Source organism: Sinocyclocheilus anshuiensis, unplaced genomic scaffold, assembly GCF_001515605.1.
Source record: "Sinocyclocheilus anshuiensis isolate Anshui unplaced genomic scaffold, SAMN03320099.WGS_v1.1 scaffold997, whole genome shotgun sequence".
NCBI lineage: Eukaryota > Metazoa > Chordata > Actinopteri > Cypriniformes > Cyprinidae > Sinocyclocheilus > Sinocyclocheilus anshuiensis.
In genome coordinates this window covers 2240432-2259833 of record NW_015555715.1, presented here as the reverse complement: position 1 = coordinate 2259833, position 19402 = coordinate 2240432, and the positions used below count along the sequence as shown (strand labels likewise).

The following is a 19402-nucleotide window of genomic DNA, read 5'->3' as shown; positions in this document are numbered from 1 at the left end:
CACCATATTTGTTCATGTTTGTTTATTAGTATAGCTTGCATGCTTGCATTAGTATAGCTTGCAACATGCAATGTTCTATCTTTACTGCCAACTAAAATGGATCTATAATGGAACTGTCAGTACTGGTGTGATGTGGTCTGCAGGGCCATAACAATCATAGATATTAAAGGGAATGTGTGCTATCAATATATGGATTAGTGGTTGACTTATGTTTATTATTATTATTATCATCATCATTATTATTTTAATGACTGATTATATATTAGTACATTTAGTACCTCCCAATCCTGAATATGTGGGTTAAATCCTTGGGTAGCTATTCAACAGGGTGTCATGCTCAAATACAGATCATCAGAGTTACAAAGTCAGAGATTCATTCATGTTGTCTGATGTGATAATGTGACGCTGTAGTTGTTTGGGGGGAGGGGAAACAACTGGTTGAACAAAGCATGGAAAATGAAAAAGGTATTTCAGAGAGGTTAAGGAAGATTTTTCAAAGCATCCATCATGTATTGTGATAATTTGTCTTTGATCCTGGATTTAGAGTTGGTTGTGATATGTAAATGAATTCAGAAAAAAATGCGGGGGATTCATGAGCATGTCTTAAAATTGAAATGTGATATTAGCCAGTGTGTCCTTTATAAATTAATTAAAGCATGAATATGATTTTTAAGTATGATGCATCTCACCAGTTTTTCTGGTTTATTGCATTTCAGCATCGCTCAACTGTAATTAAATATTTTGCCGTATAGGTTTAACAGTCTGTGCTTAACCAGTTTCAGCAATGCATGCTATAGTTCAGTTGGGTGTTCCTTTAAAATGCATCATGATATTACAGTAAATGTTACATTAAAAGGAAATGTCTGTTGAAACATTTTTGCTAATAAGTCTCTTGGTTTTTTTCATCTTCTCATCCACTTTGGAAAGCCTGCATGGGCAGAAATTGTTTTGAAACTCCAGATGTTTGCCAGAATTTGTCTCTTGACAAATACATTACTTTATAAGTGTCTTTAAACGTTACAGTAGATGGAGTTTGAGTTGGAACTTTAAAGAGAAAATAATTCCTGCCTGTCCGTTACCTCAGTAAAGTCTCCTGACAAAGCATTTCCACATTTTCCTGCCTCCTCCTATCCAAAGTATGCAGATGCCTGCTTGTTTCCCGGCATGGTGCAAAGGAATCAAATGTCCGCCCCGTGTCTTAAGCAGGACCAGATGCTCGGCCAAATGTGCAGCATTAGTTCCCCCTTTTTGTGTTTTCCTCCAGGCCTCCCTGCTGTCCCAGAGCTGTGCAGTATCAGGAGCCTGTTGGTCCATGGAGCCCTTACTCAGGGCCACAGCCCATCTCCAGCACAGCTGGATAAGATCATGCTCATTTTTATGAGCAGGCTGTTAAATTGGCTTATTCTGTGGCTCCTACATGCCACAGGTTGGTGAAAGAAGGTCAAGGCTTATCATGTCAACAGCCGTAAGCATGCTTCCTACAGCAGTACTACGATAAAATTGTACTGTAAAAACAAAATCTTTTAGTTTTTGCAGGTGTTTTCCCTGAATTTTTAATTTTGCACTTCATTGCATTGTGTAACGTAAATGTCCATAAAAATTACTGGATAATGTCCTGGAAGAAAATTATCAGTACATTTTCTGTTGTTTTCCGTGTTTCCGTTGTCATTCCGTTTTTTAAAACAGTGTATTCTTAAAATATTACCTATTATTATTTTTATATTATTAATTTTATTATTTATTTATTCACAACGCATGCTCTTATGGAGTTTATGAAGTCCTTTATGCAGCTTTAATGATAAATATTTGGCTAAAACAAAAAACCAAACAATATTTAAAAAATAAATGGACGCAATTGTTGTTTATCATTTGATAAATAATTCATTTATAATTTTTTAATCATTTAAGTGTCTTTGTTTTTGCAGTTTTTCCTGGAATTTATGTAATAAATTAAATTTTTTAATGGACCAGTACTTTGAGTGCTAATCCTAGATCACCTCATGGATACACTCACAGCCTCCTGCAACTCTCAGATGTATGTCCATTATGTGAGGTTGTTTTCCTATTCTGTGGCATCATTCTGTTGCATTGTGCTTTCTGCACTGTGTGTACTGGAACTGTCCAGTCATTTAAACTAGAAAAGGGAACCATTGATTTCTTACTCCAGTTCTTTGGAATGACAAGTATGAAGTCGGTCAGAGATTAGGGAAGTAAAGGAGTTCCTTATTTCTCTCTCAGAAGTCTGATAGGATGGCTCAGACATTAAGTGTAATTTTCTTTTATGTGTTCTCCATGCCAGGATTTCCGCTGCGTAGGACCCATGTTGATTTGTCAGATGAAAGAGACATTTCCAACGCACTTCCGGGCGTTTTTGAGTCTCTCTTTGACATTACTATGGTGTTTCTCAATAAGAGAGTGACTTCCTATGAGTTGCCTGAAAAGTGTTGTGTCAGTGCAAGAGTCTCTATAATTGCATCACATAACAATGAAATCTGCCTTAGGGCTTTCCAGTGTGCAGTGTGTCTTATTATAATATAATAACGATATAATTCTTTATCTAACGATAAAAAAGTTTATCCATATTTGCCTAGAATTTCACTAATCTGTGGGGTTATGCGGTTTCTTTTCCTTCCCAGCAGTTGTTATTGAGCTGTTGATGTGTGATTGTGAGGTCTTCATTCCTGCATCATTATCTCTACCAAAAGAGTCAGCTTTCTGCTCATCTGTGACTCGTTTTTGTTAGTTTTATGTAAGTATTTTCTCTCCTCCTTACATTTTTAAGGCGAATGATAAATATTCGCTGGCTTTTTTTCATGGTTGCCATGGTGAGGATTATAATTTCTCTCTGCTGATGATAGAGAGGGCACAGCCAGCCTCTGCGGATGGCGTGGTTGTTGGACCGAGAGATTACGTCTATATATAATCCTAAATCTCGCACGTAACATGTGACACATCTGCTACATTTTCTCCTCACTGTGTCTGGTGGACTTTCTGTTGTATTTGTCTATAACAATGTGGGTGTGATTGGATCTTGAGATGTTTGATTGTTTTTGCAAGCAGATTGATGTATTTATGTTTGCTTTGTGTGATGTTGTTGAGCACAATATGTGAAATCATCTATAGTAGAGACATCTGGAACAAAGTGGGCATCAGTGTCTTTGTCAGTGTTGGACAAGGGACAGAGAGAGTGTTCTAGAGACCCCTTCTTCAAAGCCCAAAGATTTATAAGGATGAGAAGGATTAGAGTTTTAAGGTCTGTATTTATTCTCGGCATCTAACCGGGATCATGAAATCTGCCAGTGACTTGTCACCATTTCCAAAAGATTTGGCAGAAACAGCAACTTCCCGTTTTACACCATTCAGCGTCACCGGTTCCTCATAAGACGAACTTCTTTACTTCAACACAGTCACAGTGAAAGAACTAGTCAATAGGTCAGTTTCAATTCCTAAGCTCTTAAGCCGTGTTCCGTGACTCCGTTGGCCATTACTGTAAACCACAGAGAAGCCATTAGCTATAAAGCTGAAAGCCACTAAAAACCTTTCAGATGGTTTCTGTTATAATGATGAAGGTACTTGGTGTGTAACAGTTTGAATTTCTAACGATATTTAGCTCATGATTTTTGGTAAAGTTCAATATTTGTTCAGGGAAAAAATAGGCTGCTATTTACTTACATAAGAATACTCTTTATTAGGTAAAAATCACTTTAAAAAGTTTAAACTTGAAAACTTAAAAATACTGTATATATATATATATATATATATATATATATATATGTCGTTTTTTTAAATATGATTTTATTTTGCAAGGATGCAAGGAAGAATAAATGTTTTTTTGAAATGTCTAGTCATCAAGGAATCCTGAAAAATATTTATTGTGGTTGCTTTTCACAGAAATATTAAGTAGCTCAACTGTTTTCAATATGATAATAATTAAACATGTTTCTTGAGTACCAAATCAGCATATTAGCATGATTTCTGAAGGATCATGTGATATTTAAGACTGGAGTAATGGCTGATGAAAATTCAGATTTTAAACAGATTATGCAAATATTATACAGAAATATTATACAGAGAAACATTAAACCCCTAGATGCTTATTAGCCTTTTTATCAGTGATTGGTGGGACTGTGTGACCCCTACAGAAAGATAACGCTGGACCCACAGTCTACCAGTGGGTGCCATGCTATTTTTGGTACCATGAACCCATGCGAGCATCAGTCACTCATAATGGTTTAGAGTGAGTACATGTGCCAACTTGTGTTGTAAAAGCCCCAGGCCTCTTCTGAAAGAGAAGGGAATCTCTAATTAAGATATCAGTGGTTGTGGTGTTAGTGAGGCTTATGGTGACAAACCTTACATTAATGCAGGCAGAAGGAATTCCCTTTGTTGTCTGACCTTTTTTTAAGTAAATTTTTTTTCTTCCTTCCTGTGCACTTCTTCTGCTGGTACAAACTCTGACTCATGATTCAAAAGCATAATAGGACATATTCCTTTATCCCCAGCAGGAACAGGTAATTGCTTTCGTCTGTCCAGTTTATACTTACAAAGATTGTTATATGAGGTTGTGCTCTGCATCTGTGGATGTGTAATGGTCATATCCTTTTCTAAGCACATAAGGGAGAAAATGTATCCAGAGTAAAAATGGTATTAGTGTTGTATAACTCACACTGCATGTGCTGATTTTTTTTTTTTAAATCCCTCTCGGTTTAAAGAAACATGTTTTCATTTGTGAGCACCTGGCATTATCAAGCAACAGTGTTTACTAGGCTGCAGTTTCACATTTCTTCAAGTGCTCACTCTATTCACATCGCTCTCTTTTTCCCAGGATATACAGTCCCGTTCTATGGGAATGATCGAAGATGGAAGACAAAAGCCTTCGTGTAGCAGACTACTTTGTGGTGGCAGGACTCACCAACTCATCTAAGCCCCTCGAGGAAGATGTCCACCCTGAGGATGGTGGTCATCGGAGCTCAGCCCAGCTCAAGGCACCCATCACTGATGTGGCGGTGATGATTCGCTCCCTAGGGGAGGAAGTACCTCGAGGGTATACCTGCGTTGAATGCACCCCCTCTGGACTTCCTGCCGAACTAAATGGAGGAAGCCTCATGGGGCCGCAGATCTTCCTCTGCTATAAGAGAGGCAGAGACAAACCGCCGCTCACAGACCTGGGGTAAGACAATTTTAAGTCATCTCCTGAAGCAAAGGCTGTTCTAAACAGTTGCTAAAAGTTTTGTTCTCTTCCTTGTGACAAACTCAGGGACAAAAAGATTGTAGACGAAGACATAAATATACCCAATTCTTTTCAATATTAGAAAGTATCAAGAAAAAAGCTCAATCTAAAACTTGTAGAAAAAAAAGATAAATCTAAACTCTTAAAACAGAATATTTAATTCTATATAATTTGCTTATTAAAACATCATGTAGTTATCTTACCAACATATTACTCAATTCTATTGAAATCAATGGTTAGTCATGTGTCTGATGCTTCATGCTAAATGGCTGTTGATGGAGCTGCTTTCCAAATCACTAATTTATGAGGTACCATTTAGGATGCTGTCTTTTAAGGTAGCTACTAATGTAGGCAGTAGACATTGAGGCAGCTCAGTTGGTTTTGGAACCTTTTGTGTTTTCACTTTTGTTTTGGAGAACCTTTACTATCTTCATGTCCTTTGTTTCATGATTCTTAGTGTCCTCTTTGAGTGGAAGGAGAAACTGAAGCCGGACTGTCAAATTATACAGACCACGCCCTCTGGTCGCCCTGCTAATATCAGTAGCTCCTCTTCCCAAAGGATCTACATCACATATCGGCGTGCCTCTGAGAATCACTCTCACACCACGCTGGCTGTCACAGACATCTGTGTCATTGTTCCCGGCAAGGGAGAGACACCACCACATGCTTTCTGCAAGGTGGACAAGAATCTCAACAGCAGTATGGTGAGCACAACAGTTCTGTTGAAAAGGCCAGTTTAGATGGTGGAAAACTGGTTGACCCTGATGGTTTTTCTAATGATGCTGGTTGTCCATGGAAGTCTTGCTAATCAAGAAACCTTGTTGAAACTCAGCAGCATTCAATTGCATTAAAATCTAGAGATTTAGATTTAAATATGGATACCATATTGAATGTCAGTCAATATTAGAGTTTTTTGTGATATCAGCCAATATTGGTGAGATTTTCAATAATTATCAGCTTATCGGTATTTTCACAATTTTAATATTGGTACATCCCTGTTCAGAAGCGTTTTAGGGGGGTTGTTTTCCATAAATTATGGAATTATGAGACATAACTTCAGAATCATCCTTTTACATATCTGTATAAAATTTGAAATCAACTTAATTTCTGTTTTTCCTGCATTTACAGTGGGGGTCCTCTGTGTACTTGTGCTACAAAAAATCTTTGGCCAAAACCAACACACTTGCATTCAAAGCAGGTATTGTATCTCAGCCTTGAATTTTTTTGCACAGTTTGTCTTTTGTTGTGCATTTTGCAATGAACAGCAGGAGGGTAAGGATGCGTTAGCAAGAGGCACATCAGAGCAGTAGGATATGACTGCAGATGAATGAAACCTGATACTCCCATATAGCAAGAACAAAATGATGTCATTGTTAAGCTTAGTGCTCACAGCACCAAAAAGATCTAGGCTTAAACGCTGCCTGCGATTAGCTTGTCATATGGAAGACTGGGTCAAGGAATTAATTACAGGGCAAGCGATGCAGTGATCAGTAATAATTGTTGTCTTTGATGGAGCTCTACAGCCTAATTGAGGGTTTGTATGGGGTGTGTGCAGGTCTTTTGTCCAGATACCCAGAGGAGGATTATGAATCCTTTCCTTTGCCTGAATCCGTGCCCCTGTTTTGCCTGCCGATGGGAGCGTCCATTGAGTGCTGGCCTTCTCATACCAAATATTCTCTACCTGTCTTTTCAACATTCGTTCTCACAGGCGCCTCTGGAGAGAAGGTACAGACAGGAAAATTCACGCATGAGCATGCACAAATACACACACTAACGTTTTGATTTTCTGCAGGTTTTCTTTTCGTGTCAGCACCATCATTCTTTGAGAAAATCAGACACACAAGAATTGTCTTGTCTAGTTTAGCAATGTACAAAGAATTTAAAGCAGCTAGAAACTGCCGCAGGCGGAATATCAAAACTGCCTGTAAATAATGGGCCTCAGAAAAGAATTGAAAATAAGATGAACATGCGTAATTGGCCTGTTTAATAATGCATTGCTAAAGTGCTGTTTGGGTCAGCTCAATTATGTCAAACACATCAGTACACTCAGCTCACTCTCCTTACAGCCGAACAGGTCTCAAGACTATTTGTGCTGCAGTGTTGTATAATTTATTCATTTAGGTGAGCGGCTTCAAAGAAACATGGCTAAGCTGAGATATTTCTGATCTAAAAGACTGCAAAAATAAATCTTCCGTATCACTTTCTCACTGGGTAGATTTGAGAAAAGCAGTTTTGAAATAGATATTGATGGTGATTGCTTTCAAGTAGGCTAAAATAGTTGCCATTGTGCACTTTAGAAATTGGAATCATGCGGGTATTAAGACAGCTTTTTTTGTTCTCTGAAATGTAAACCAACCCAAATCCTAGAAAGTGTTCATGAGTCTGTCTTGTGCGCTCAGGTTTATGGTGCCGCCATCCAGTTCTATGAGCCCTACCCGGAAGAACATTTGACTGACAAGCAGCGATCTCAGCTGGGCCTGCAGGCTAACGGGCTCAGGCCTGATGGATCGATGACTGTCCACACCAACAAAAGCATCTGCCTTCTCTCTCACTGGCCCTTTTTTGATGCTTTCCATAACTTCCTGACCTTCCTCTACAGATACTCCATCTCAGGTCCACACACTCTGCCCATCGAGAAGTGAGTTCTGAGGACAATTTTGGAGGTTGCTAGGCTAGAGCATTTTGCGGCCACTAGAAAGTAATGTTTTTTTTTATTTGTCCTTAGGCATATTTCCCATTTCATGCACAAGGTTCCTTTCCCTTCCTCACAAAGGCCACGTATCCTGGTGCAGGTGAGTTTTGTGCACATGGTGTCTTTGTTTGAACACTGTCCTTCTTGAATGTGTCAAAACAAATGACATAGTGTGGTCAAATAGCTGCCAACCCTGGCCCTCATCTCACTGTGACCGCGTGTTTGTGTGATACAGGGCCCATAAAGGGACAGAAAATACATTTAAAAAAAATTGGAGATGGGAATAAACTTTTTTTTTTTTTTTTTTGCTTTGCTTTGTTGTGTTGTTGGTTTTTTTTGGTGTGGTTTGGTTTTTGGTGAGTATGTGTTGTTTACACGCCTGTTTTCTCTGCCCACAGTGGCGGAAGGATCTCTACACTGCTGTTGAACCTCGGCCCAAAAAATGCAGTGACTCTGCTGGTGTTGGCTGTGACTGAACACAAGATCCTAGTGCACTCCTTACGTCCAGCCGTTCTTACCAGCGTTACCGAGGCCCTGGTGTCGGTGAGTGGAAGACTATTAATTTTCAATCATGCCTTTCCCATTCCTATTTTACAGTATCAGTTAATTTTGCTTATTCTCCCACTTTTGGTTTTGTCTTGTCTCAACTTGTTTTACATGTCCCACAGATGATTTTTCCCTTCCACTGGCCATGCCCGTACATTCCTCTCTGCCCGCTGGCCCTGGCAGATGTACTCAGTGCTCCATGCCCTTTCATTGTAGGGGTGGACTCACGGTACTTTGACCTCTATGAGCCACCGACGGACATAAGCTGTGTGGACCTGGACACCAACACTATAACTCAGTGAGTGACCTTTTTACCTCTACATAGTTCTAAGTTCCCATGAGAGCCTCTTCTGACCTTTTTGACCTACGGTGTTGAGATAGTCATCTTTTACCGCTTAAATTCACAAAATAAACACTAATTTCCCAGTGTAGGTTTTGATTGGTGCCTTTGTGATCTGCATAGCGTTTTTGTTCTTAAGAAATTCTAAGCAATAGCAAACAATTTTCAAGTGAAATTCTGAGTAATTATGATCTTTATCTTCATGCAGATGGTTAAAAGATCAGGATGGAGATATATGAGCAGCGAGGAATGTTATAGTAAAGACAGGACCCTCAGTACCACCATGTGTTGAACACATGCTCCTGTGTTGTTTATCTGCCAGTATGCACCTTAAAGATTGCAGACATTGTAAAAGCTACATTGAAACTATAAAGCAGCCCTCAGTTCTGTTGTTCACGGGCATGGGCTCCCTTTGCTGTTTACTCTCTCAAATGATAAACATGTGTGGCCTATTTCAGCAAAGAAGAGCGCAGATCCCTGACCTGGAAGATCCTGCCAAGAAAAGCCTGTAAACGTCTGATCAACACCCTCAGCAATCTCCACCAGCAACTGGATGAGGGTTAGTGAGGGCGGGTCACTGTGGGGTCAACAAAGAAAGGATTTTACTTATTTTCTGTTCTTTTCAAGGTAATATTAGTTCACTTCACTGTACAGGAAATGCCACTCTAAGTGGCCTTCTACTGTCCTTTTTGGGCTATGACAGTATCATTTTTATTATCTAACAATGTTTTATGAATGCTTGACTGAGTAAGAGCAAAACCAGTCATCCTTGAGATGTGATGAGATTTAGAGATGGGGGCAATTGGCTGGATAGAGACAGAGTTAGGCACAAAGTCTTTTTTTTTTTAGTGCTGTGATACTGTCTGATACATGAGAGCTAATTGATGCTTCAGTCTTTGAACCAGACTTTGAACCCAATTATTCAATGTGTTTTTGGTTCACGAAAATGTCCTGTACGGAATGTACCAACTCGTAGAATTGGGCCTAACAGTGAGATTATTTATAGGTAAACTGTAATAAAAATGATGTATTTTTCTGTGCTAAGTGACTGTGTTCCCATATATTTTATGGAGAACATTATGTGTTCGTTGATGTGGATGTTTAATAACAGACAGAGCCTAGGATCTTTTTGCTGACCTTTCTGAAGTGACGTGAAAGGAGCTTATGTTATGTGCCCATATCTCAAATTGAGCCTACTATATCTTCCTTATTGAGATATGCTACGTATATAACCTAGACATTATCAGTACATTTCTCCTTGTGTATGAAAGTTGCCTTGTATACTCTACCGTTCAAAAGATTGGTGTAAGATTTTGATGTATTTGCTCACTACGGCTGAATTTATTTGATCAAAAGTCCAGTAAAACAACAATTATGTTAAATATTGCAACAATTCAATTTATTCATTTATTCTGTTTTAATATATTTTAAAATGTAATTAAATAAAAATCTTACTGATTCAAAACTTTTGAATGGTAGTTAAAAAATAGTAATTTAAGCATCAATTTTCCACAGGTTATCAGATGAGCCGCGAGGAAGGACAGATGGAGGCCTTTATGAGCGAGCGGGAACCTGGCAGTGGTGGGAAGAGTCTGGAAACCTTGGAGCTGGAGATCCAGGAGGCTTTTCTGCGCTTCATGGCGGCCATCTTGAAGGGCTACCGTTCATACCTGTTGCCCATCACACAGGCACCATCTGAGAAAGCAACTGACGCCAGTTCACTCTTCGATCTGCAAGGTGAGCAGCCAAGATGGACGTAATGTTTGAATAAGCTTTCTCCTATTGTTGTTTACGAACATCAGGAACAGCTGTGATAGAGTTGCTTCATCAGCATCAAAACGGAAAAAACGTCTTGTTTTGGCCCAACCGCATGCCGAGAGTCCACTGTGGTGCATTAGTGGAATGCCGACGCTCAGCAGCTGCTCAGAATGCTCAAACCTGGCCCTGTGCCTGTGGAGTCTGGCTTAAATCATGCTTGAAATTATTGTGGCGATTTTGATAAAGCCCCATTGGAAATTAGACATGCCTGACAGGTCCAACAAACTGCAATGATTAATAGAATGTCTGTGAACACATCTGCAGCCTCTTATGTAATCACTAAGTAAAAGTCTGTTGCATCTTTCACACAGTGTACACTCAACAGCTTTCTCAATGACTAACACGTCATTCATGATGCACCCTCCTAAATTTGACTGATTAAATGTTTAATCACAACCGACAACTGTGGCGGTGAATTATAGTAATCAAATAATGAATGTGATCACCTTTTCTTATTGTAATGGCACCTCTCTGACTCTCTGCTTGATGTCCTTGACTTTGAATATGGCTTTTTTTGCAGGCTTTTTGAAGAGTCGTGATCGATCCCATCAAAAGTTTTACTCCCTCATGACCAAGACACAGATGTTCATTCGTTTCATCGAAGAGTGCTCTTTTGTCAGCGATAAGGATGCAAGCCTTGCTTTCTTTGATGACTGCGTTGACAAGGTATGAAACCCTGGTCTATAATATATATTTAGTTCCCGCTAAGAAATACTTCTCATGCCTTTATCTAGAATACAGCCGCCTCTAATTAGATTCAACATAAACTGCTTCTACAATGCTCACAAAGAGTTACCATTTTACAACTGCACTCCAGGCTCTTAGCAAAGAGCATGTGAAAAATTCAAAGAGTTCAAGGGCTAACGTATGTCAGATTATTAATTTTCTGAGCATTGTTCTCTCGTTTGTTCGTTTCTACTTTCTGGCTTTTCATCTAAGCAGGCTGTCCTATTATTTTTGCTTTCCTCACTGCTTTCTTTTCTCTTTTCTCTTTAAACTGTTGTCTTTGCTTGCTTGGAAAGTTGTTCGGTACGGAGAAAGGAGAGAAGGTAAGTTGCTTAATTCAGTGTCTTTTAAATTCTGATGTATTGCAGAAGTGAAAACAGTCACTAGAATCCTTTACCTTGGTTACAAAAATGGCCTTTAATGGTCCTAAAAAATATTTTTTCACTTCACTTTCATTTATTTTACTTTACTTTGTAATCTAAAAACATCATTTAGACTGTTCGGAAAAAAAAAAAAAAAAAAAGCTCACCCTAGATTTTTGACCTCAGTTTACAGACATGACCTGTTTTGTTTTGTGGTTTCACCATGGGTGTGGTGATTCATAGCTGGTATTATGAATCCTGGCTTGCTGCCTTCATAATTAAAAAAAATATATTTTAACATTTCTGTTTAGATCAGAGTCTCTGCAGAACTACTAAGATCCTGCATGCATAATTCATTTTTCTGTGCCTTACGCCGCTTTGCATTTTCTTATATTCGCAACTGTTGTGCCCTTTCTCGGTATGATCCAGACTGCACATGGATCTGAAGCTGTATCTTCAGTGAACTGCTGCAAGTTGTCTCCTTTTAAAATGCAGACAAATATATTCCCAGATGGTTATTTTGTGCCTTTGTAGTACATTTATATCTGTCTCAACAGGAGCACACAATTTATTCTTGTTTAGAGGAACAGGAGTCATCTCTCACCTGTCCTCCCCACAAGGTTTTAGTGTGCTAGTAAAGACGAATGTGCAGCTCTTTGTCTTACACTTTCAATTATGCTGCCATCAGTGAAAGTCACACTTATCCTGCTCTGGCCTGTCCTTCCCTTATGCAAGGACCTTGGAGGACAGTTCTTTAGCACTGTGGTGGTAATGAAAATGACAGTTTGAGTTGATTTAAACTGACGTGGGTTTGTGGGTTGTGTTCACAGAGGACATTTATAAAGGAATCAGGGAGGTAAAGGACAAACCATGTACCGCTGTATCCTGAAAGCATTTGGTTATAGTGTGACACCTCAATGATCCAATGAACCAATTTTAAAGTTCATCACAATTTAGTAATATATAACCATCTTGTACCCACTTTTTGAGTTTCTGAGTGAAACTTTTGATTTTGGTGCTGCCTCTGTGATACATGTATATTCACTAATTTTAAAATTGATATCATGAAAATGACAGGCTGTTAATAGGCTGCTAATATTGCATTTACTTTGACCTCCTGAGGTAGACAATTTTTCAGCATTTTCTAAAGGTTAGGCACCTGCTTTCACTGACTATTTGTTGAAAATGGACTTTAGACTTTTTTGTACCGTATTCATGGAAAGTGCCTTTCGGCATCCTGGTGCATTACAGAGAGCTCTAATTGACATCACAGTCATCAATGCTGTTTTTCTCTGGTAAAAAAAAGAGCCACTGATTGATCTGAAACCTTCTCAGGGAAACTCATTTTGCAAGTCCAGGGAGAGCTCGATTCTGCCCCATTGCTCTTATTGTCTGTCTAATAATTGTGTAACAATATGATCCAAAACCCTTTTGCTGAAAATGCTTTACAGAGACTTAAACTGATTTTCCCTCTGTCGATAGATATAAAGTCATGCTTTATTTGATAGCTTTCCTTATTTCCAGTGTAGTACAGTGCATGGGCTTTATACGATGCATTTATGGTCCATTTACAGGGCTTGCAGACAGACTTTGTCTGAAGGCTAAATGCACAGTGGCTCCTCAAAGCCTTGCCTTGCCTATAAATTGCACTGGAATGGTTTCGCACCCCTCGAGCAATACAACATTAAGCGTTAAGTCCAGGTCAGTGCACTTGTAGTGCGTCTGTGGCAGATGGGGAGGATTGGATGAAGACTAGGAGGATCAAAGCTTCTTGGTACAGATGTGAGATCAGTCGGACACAACAATGTGGGAGATTATCAGGATCATTTACACTAAAACCAGTGCTCCATCTGATCTGAGGTCAGATCATCTGCACCTGGTGTCTCCTGGCTAACTGCAGCATGTCCAGACAGTGGAAAATCCCTTGGCATGGTTGTATGGCAGTATGTGTGTCTGGTTCAAGATTCAGTTCCCAATTCTGACCAAAATATAGCTTGGATTGACATGTGATGAGTCCGTTTGACAATATAGTATTGAGTAAGTTAGCAAGTTATAAAAGACAAAAAAAAGACTTTTTTAAGCCTTCCAGTTGCCATAAATATTCTCTCCAGTTCCTCTTTCTGCTTTTTACTTTCCTCTTTTTATTCAGAGACCTCAATGACCAGTGTTGGCAAACATATATCCTCTTAACTACAACCTGATCTTTTCTCAGTCATGGGTCATTGCTTCTTCTATGTGTTTTTGTGGAAACGGAAGACAGTCTGTATCTGATAAAGTGTGTTTTTACTCTAGGTGGACAGCGAAAAGCCAGAAGACACAAGGCTTATTGAACTTGACAAATCCTACCGCAGCGAGCACACGGTCTACATCACACCTCCGGAGCTGCCAGCACTTCCAGAAGGAGAAGAGGCTCCTATGGTTTATAGGTACAACAGACACTTCTCCCATGTACAATACTACACTGTGCACATAAACAGTACACCACACCACAGATGGCATTGAAGCAATAGCATAATCCCCTTTCAAACCTCTCCCAGGGTGCAGCGTGTAGAGTAAACCCTCTAAGGGTCCTGTGTCTGCAGAAACTCTCACGAAAGCAATAATGCCAACTCCTCAGAGAACATGTGATTGTATTAATTGGATCTGTTATTTCGGGATTTGGCATTATTTTGTTACAATTGGAAATGAGGTGTCTTGACATTGAAGATCGTCCTATATCCCATACAGTATATCGAGTATATATTTGTTTTTACGTATTTTTAGGTTTTAAGCTTGTTTTAAGTTTGTCCTTATGTGACATGCTGTTCATAGTTTAAAAATTGTTAAATACTTTTTAAAATAATTTATAATTTAATTTTAAATAACATATTTCCTATTATTTTTGTTATACATTTTAGTGAATTTATTTTATAATATGTAAATATATTTTACTGAATTGTAGTATTTCTACTCTGAATTATTATGTTTTATATAAGTATAGTTTTCATGGCATGGCATTAAAAAAAACAACCAAAAACAAACAACTTAGATATTTATATCCTATATTTTATTAAAAAAAAATTTATTTTAAAATCTGCAAACCTGTATTTATTTTTATCTTCTCTAAACTACAGAAAATACATCGTATTGCCTGCAGTTAGTGCTGCATGCTGCAGCATTGTGCTTTTGATAAATAAACTTTGACGTGACTTGACAATAACAATCAAGTACAAGATTAACATGTAAGGAAGAACAGTGTTTATGATGTTGATGTCTTGCAGCTACAGTGGGTTCCCGGTACTGAACGCCCAACTCTGTGAGCTTCAGGATGGTCCCAGAGTCCCCAAAGCAACATCAGCCATGAGACACATCAGTCCCATCAGCCCAGCTGCCATTTTCAGGCGCTCCCAACAGGTTGGTATTTCAAACAGTAATCTCATCCAAATCACACCCCATGATGCCGCTTGTCAAATCTCTCCCCCTCCTCTCTAATACCCCATCCTCTCTCTGATTCTCCCTCTGTAGGAGATCAAATCAGCCCAGAGAATGGCTAAGACATACTCCTCCATCCCACAGATGTGGTCCAAGTGTCTGCTCAGGCATTGTCACGGCCTGTGGTTCATCTGCCTGCCCTCGTATGTCAGCGCCTGCCACTCTAAAGTGCGGGCACTGCATACTGCTTACGACGTGCTGCGAAACATGCAGGACAAAAAGTTGCAGCCTCCTGATGAGGTAGAGTCGCCTAACAGTGTCCATTGATTGGTTTTGCCAGTACAGTTTGTGCTGCACCTAGACAGCGGAAATTTCCACTGGTGTTGTGGTTTTGTAAGTAATGGTTCATTTCTGCTCCAATGGAGGTGTGTTACCGGGTCCTGATGCAGCTGTGTGGGCAGTATGGACAGCCTGTTCTTGCCGTCCGGGTTCTTTTTGAAATGAAGAAAGCCGGAGTGCAGCCAAATGCCATTACCTATGGGTACTACAACAGGGTGAGAACAGTTTACTTTTGTGCTACATGGAGACACATTGCAATCTAAATAATACTAAATAAACATACATAAATTATCTGTACTAAGACATATTTTTGGTTTTGTGGTAGACCACATGATGCAAGATTTCGGAATTTTATTGCTATTTCTTGATGAAATACATGCAGCCAGTGACCCTTAAAAAGTTTTTCTAAATGTTTGAATTTTATTGCATTAAAAAAATAAATATCAAATAAATATGTTTATCCTCGTAAGTGAACCATTTTTATGTCCTCTGGGTGGTACTTCCTTTAGTTTTTGGTGTTTTGCTCATGGATTTTGCACTGAAATACCATAGCGATTGAGTGGACAGATAACAAAAAAAAACAACATCAACGATAAAATATATAAGATGTTTTCTCCTAGTTTTAGAAGTTGAGCATATTTATTTTGTAATCAAACTTGTGCACAATTATATGGTTAGTTGTTAGTTATGCTTTTAGCATTTTTCCTACTAGCCACAACTAGAACAGACAGAATCAGGACAGATCTGCAACCCATTTATGAGTCCCAACCCAACCACTGCTCTGGCATAATTGGTTTGCAAATGCCACCTGGTTTGACATTTTATCTAATGAAATGGCATCAATACATTTTAAGTGTGTAAGTACATTTTGGAGCCACTTTAGATTTCATAAAAAGGTGACCAATGACAGATTTGTGTAATTTCTTTTTGTAAAATCACTTCTTCAAAAGAAACAGAGAGAAAACAGATTTATCCTATGTAGGTGTGTTATGCTAATGCTCAAGAGCCTCGAGCTGGCAGTGGATTTGGCATGTGACTTTATTTCTCATGCCGGTTATCTTTAGACAAAAGCTTAGACTAGCAATCATCTCCCTGGTGACCAGTTTTTGTGTGTGCTTTGCAAGATGTCCCAAAATACCAAGAGGACACACTCACAGAGACATAAGTCCAAGCAGCTGAGTGTTGTTCCAATTCTATCAGAGTAATTACAGCTAGTCCTTCAGAAAGAACACAATCTACTTATGATAATGAGAGGCGTTGCACTGTAGAATTATTTAATTAATCTGTATGTGAATGTGCGCGCGTGTGTATTTCACTGTGGTGTTCTTCTCTCCCCAGGCTGTTCTGGAGAGCACATGGCCTTCCTCCACCAGAGGGGGATACTTCCTGTGGGGAAAGCTGAGAAATGTGGTTCAGGGTGTGGTGCGGTTCAAACAAGTATGGAGGAAGCAGACCACCCACCCGAAGGACACCCATCTTTCTGGTAAAACCCCCCAACTCCATTTCACACATTCCACAGAAGTGGACACACTTAATTTACTGTAAAAACAAAGACAGATCCAATCTAGAAAAAATTACACATGATTATGCTGCCTTTGTCACGGTCTGTCACAGCAGTTTACTACAGAGAGACCCAGATGCAGAATGATCAAGGGAGTGAAGTTCATTGACAAGACAAGGAACGAATGAGATGAGTCCAAACAGTAGGAAAGGGCAGTCTGCAGGAGAACAGGAGGATGGCTGAGGTCAGACCTGGACAAAGTTAGGCTGGAGAACAAGGATGATAGAACGGCCCCAGATAAGGAGAACACTGGAGATCAGGCAGCAGCTTGAGAAACCAGGGCTTGATACTTTGAGCTGTGGTGAAATCAGTCCAGTCAGATAGCCAGGTCTTGAGAACAGCAGCCAGGGGAATCAGGACACAGAACAGGAACAAACACAAGACCACAAGAGAGAACAAGCAGCAAGATAAAACTCTGACTACGCACTGACTAGAAAGAAAAGAACAAAGAAAAAAAAACTCAAACTGCAGAGCAAATAAACAAAAGAATGAACCATAAGGCAAAATCTAGGAATCGATAACTGGAATAAAAACAGACGAGATCAAAATAAGGAAAGAAACCAAGCAAGAGGTTTGATAAAACTAGAATAAAAATAAAGACAGGAACTAGACTAGAGCAAAATAACAAAAAGCAAAGAAAACCTAATAAACCTCTAGAAAACTAAACGCAACGCTAGACTGACAAGGACTGTAAAAGACCACTACTAATACGACTAGTAGACTGACAAAGAATTCTCTTCACACAAGGAACTAATGCAACAAACCAGCAGAGACATGCGGGAAGAGGCACACTATAAAGGAGCAGAACACGTGAGCAACAGGTGGACACAATCAAGTTAACAAGGACTAGACTAGAACCAAACAAGGGGGCGTGGTAGAGGAAACAAGGGGGCAGGACGAGAGGAGCACATGGCCAACATAAACAAAGACAAAGCCATGTGCTTAGAGTACACAAGACAAACAAGGAAACGTTAAACAAAGACAGAACAGACATGACTGTCTGGGCAGGCCATCTAATATTGGCAAAATGTAAAAAAGATTGACAGTCCCTTAATGCACTGTAAAAGCTCCAAAAGCAATACAAAATGGTGGACAAAACATGCAAAATATCTAATGGCGCTTTTCCACTGCGTGGTACGACTCGGCACGGCATCAAGCTCTCACTGGATCCGCTCCTCTGCTATCAACGAGAGCAACGTCTGTACTTCCTCAACAGGGGGAACAGCCACTTTTTGGTTGTTAAAAAAAGGTGCGCTCGTTCAAAACAGTTGCGTTCGATCCTTCTCTGGCTGTGCTGATTTAAATCTAGCGGTTCTTTGTGTTTGTGTCGCAAGTTCAGTGACGCGGGTAGTGACGATTCTCTCCGGCCAATCCGTGATCAGCAGAGTTTACACGTCACGTTTTGGTAACGGTACGGTTCGCTTGGAACCCCAACCGAAGTGGTACTAAAAAAAGTACCAGGTACCAGGTACTGTACCCAGTGGAAAACCCCCCAAAAGTGAGCAGTACCATGCAGTGGAAAAGCGCCATAAATGTCTAAATATAAAAATTAATTAAGATACATTTTACCCAAATTACCAATTTTACTCAACTATTACTATTCTAACACAATATATGTAATAAAATATATTATAAAATATGAGTATTTTACCCAGTGTATGTTAGCTTAGCAACATACTAATGGTAAACTCTATTGAAATAAATTGTGAGTGAGTCTTTTGGTGTTTCATATGAGAAGGAATTAAGCTTGGAATTTCTGCCTTTGAAAATCCCTTCCAATTTGGCCACTTTTTTGAGATTCCATTTTGGTTAGGAAGCTGCCTGTGTAAAAAAAAAAACATTATATCCTGGTTAGGTATGTTTTGAAGCATGGTAACTGGTTTGAGCTGGTCCCTAGTTGGTCATGAGCTGGTTTAAGCTGGTCCTGAGCTGCTTATAAGCTGGTCCTGAGCTGGTCCTAAGCAACTAGCTCCTGCTCAGGACCAGCTTAAACCAGCTCTTGACCAACTAAGGACCAGTTTAACCCAGTTCAAACAAGCTACCATGCCTCAAAACATACCTAACCAGCATATGCTGGGTGGGGGGTTTCAAAAGGGAAGGCAGCTCACTAGATTTTGTAACAGAATTCATTATTGGGCAACGACCATGGAGTTTGGGCCAGTTCTTTAATAGCTACATTCATTGCTTCTGCAAAGTGATAATCATTCTGACTGTTAGTTCTACACCAGGACTTTTAATTTCTCTTCAAAACAGTTAGTTATATCATCAGAGTTGTTTCAGAATAAAGATATCCCCTTTGAGAAGCTAGCCTAGTCTACAGAGGAGCATGGATTCAATATCATTTCCCACTGTCAGAAAAACTTTCCATCATTTCACA

The 19402-nt window shown here is 39.4% G+C and overlaps 1 protein-coding gene across 1 annotated transcript in view; it reads left to right on the top strand.

Annotated features, from left to right (window-relative positions):
- Positions 1-19402, top strand: part of LOC107672237 (C-myc promoter-binding protein-like) — a 33658-nt gene that overhangs the window by 595 nt on the left and 13661 nt on the right. The window contains 17 exon segments of the mRNA XM_016465334.1: positions 4826-5170; positions 5688-5934; positions 6359-6428; positions 6786-6955; positions 7630-7868; positions 7956-8072; positions 8321-8465; positions 8591-8766; positions 9267-9367; positions 10324-10545; positions 11147-11292; positions 11649-11675; positions 14007-14140; positions 14975-15107; positions 15219-15425; positions 15551-15679; positions 16803-16947. Coding sequence (XP_016320820.1) covers positions 4860-5170; positions 5688-5934; positions 6359-6428; positions 6786-6955; positions 7630-7868; positions 7956-8072; positions 8321-8465; positions 8591-8766; positions 9267-9367; positions 10324-10545; positions 11147-11292; positions 11649-11675; positions 14007-14140; positions 14975-15107; positions 15219-15425; positions 15551-15679; positions 16803-16947 — 2719 coding nt within the window. The 5' untranslated portion in view covers positions 4826-4859.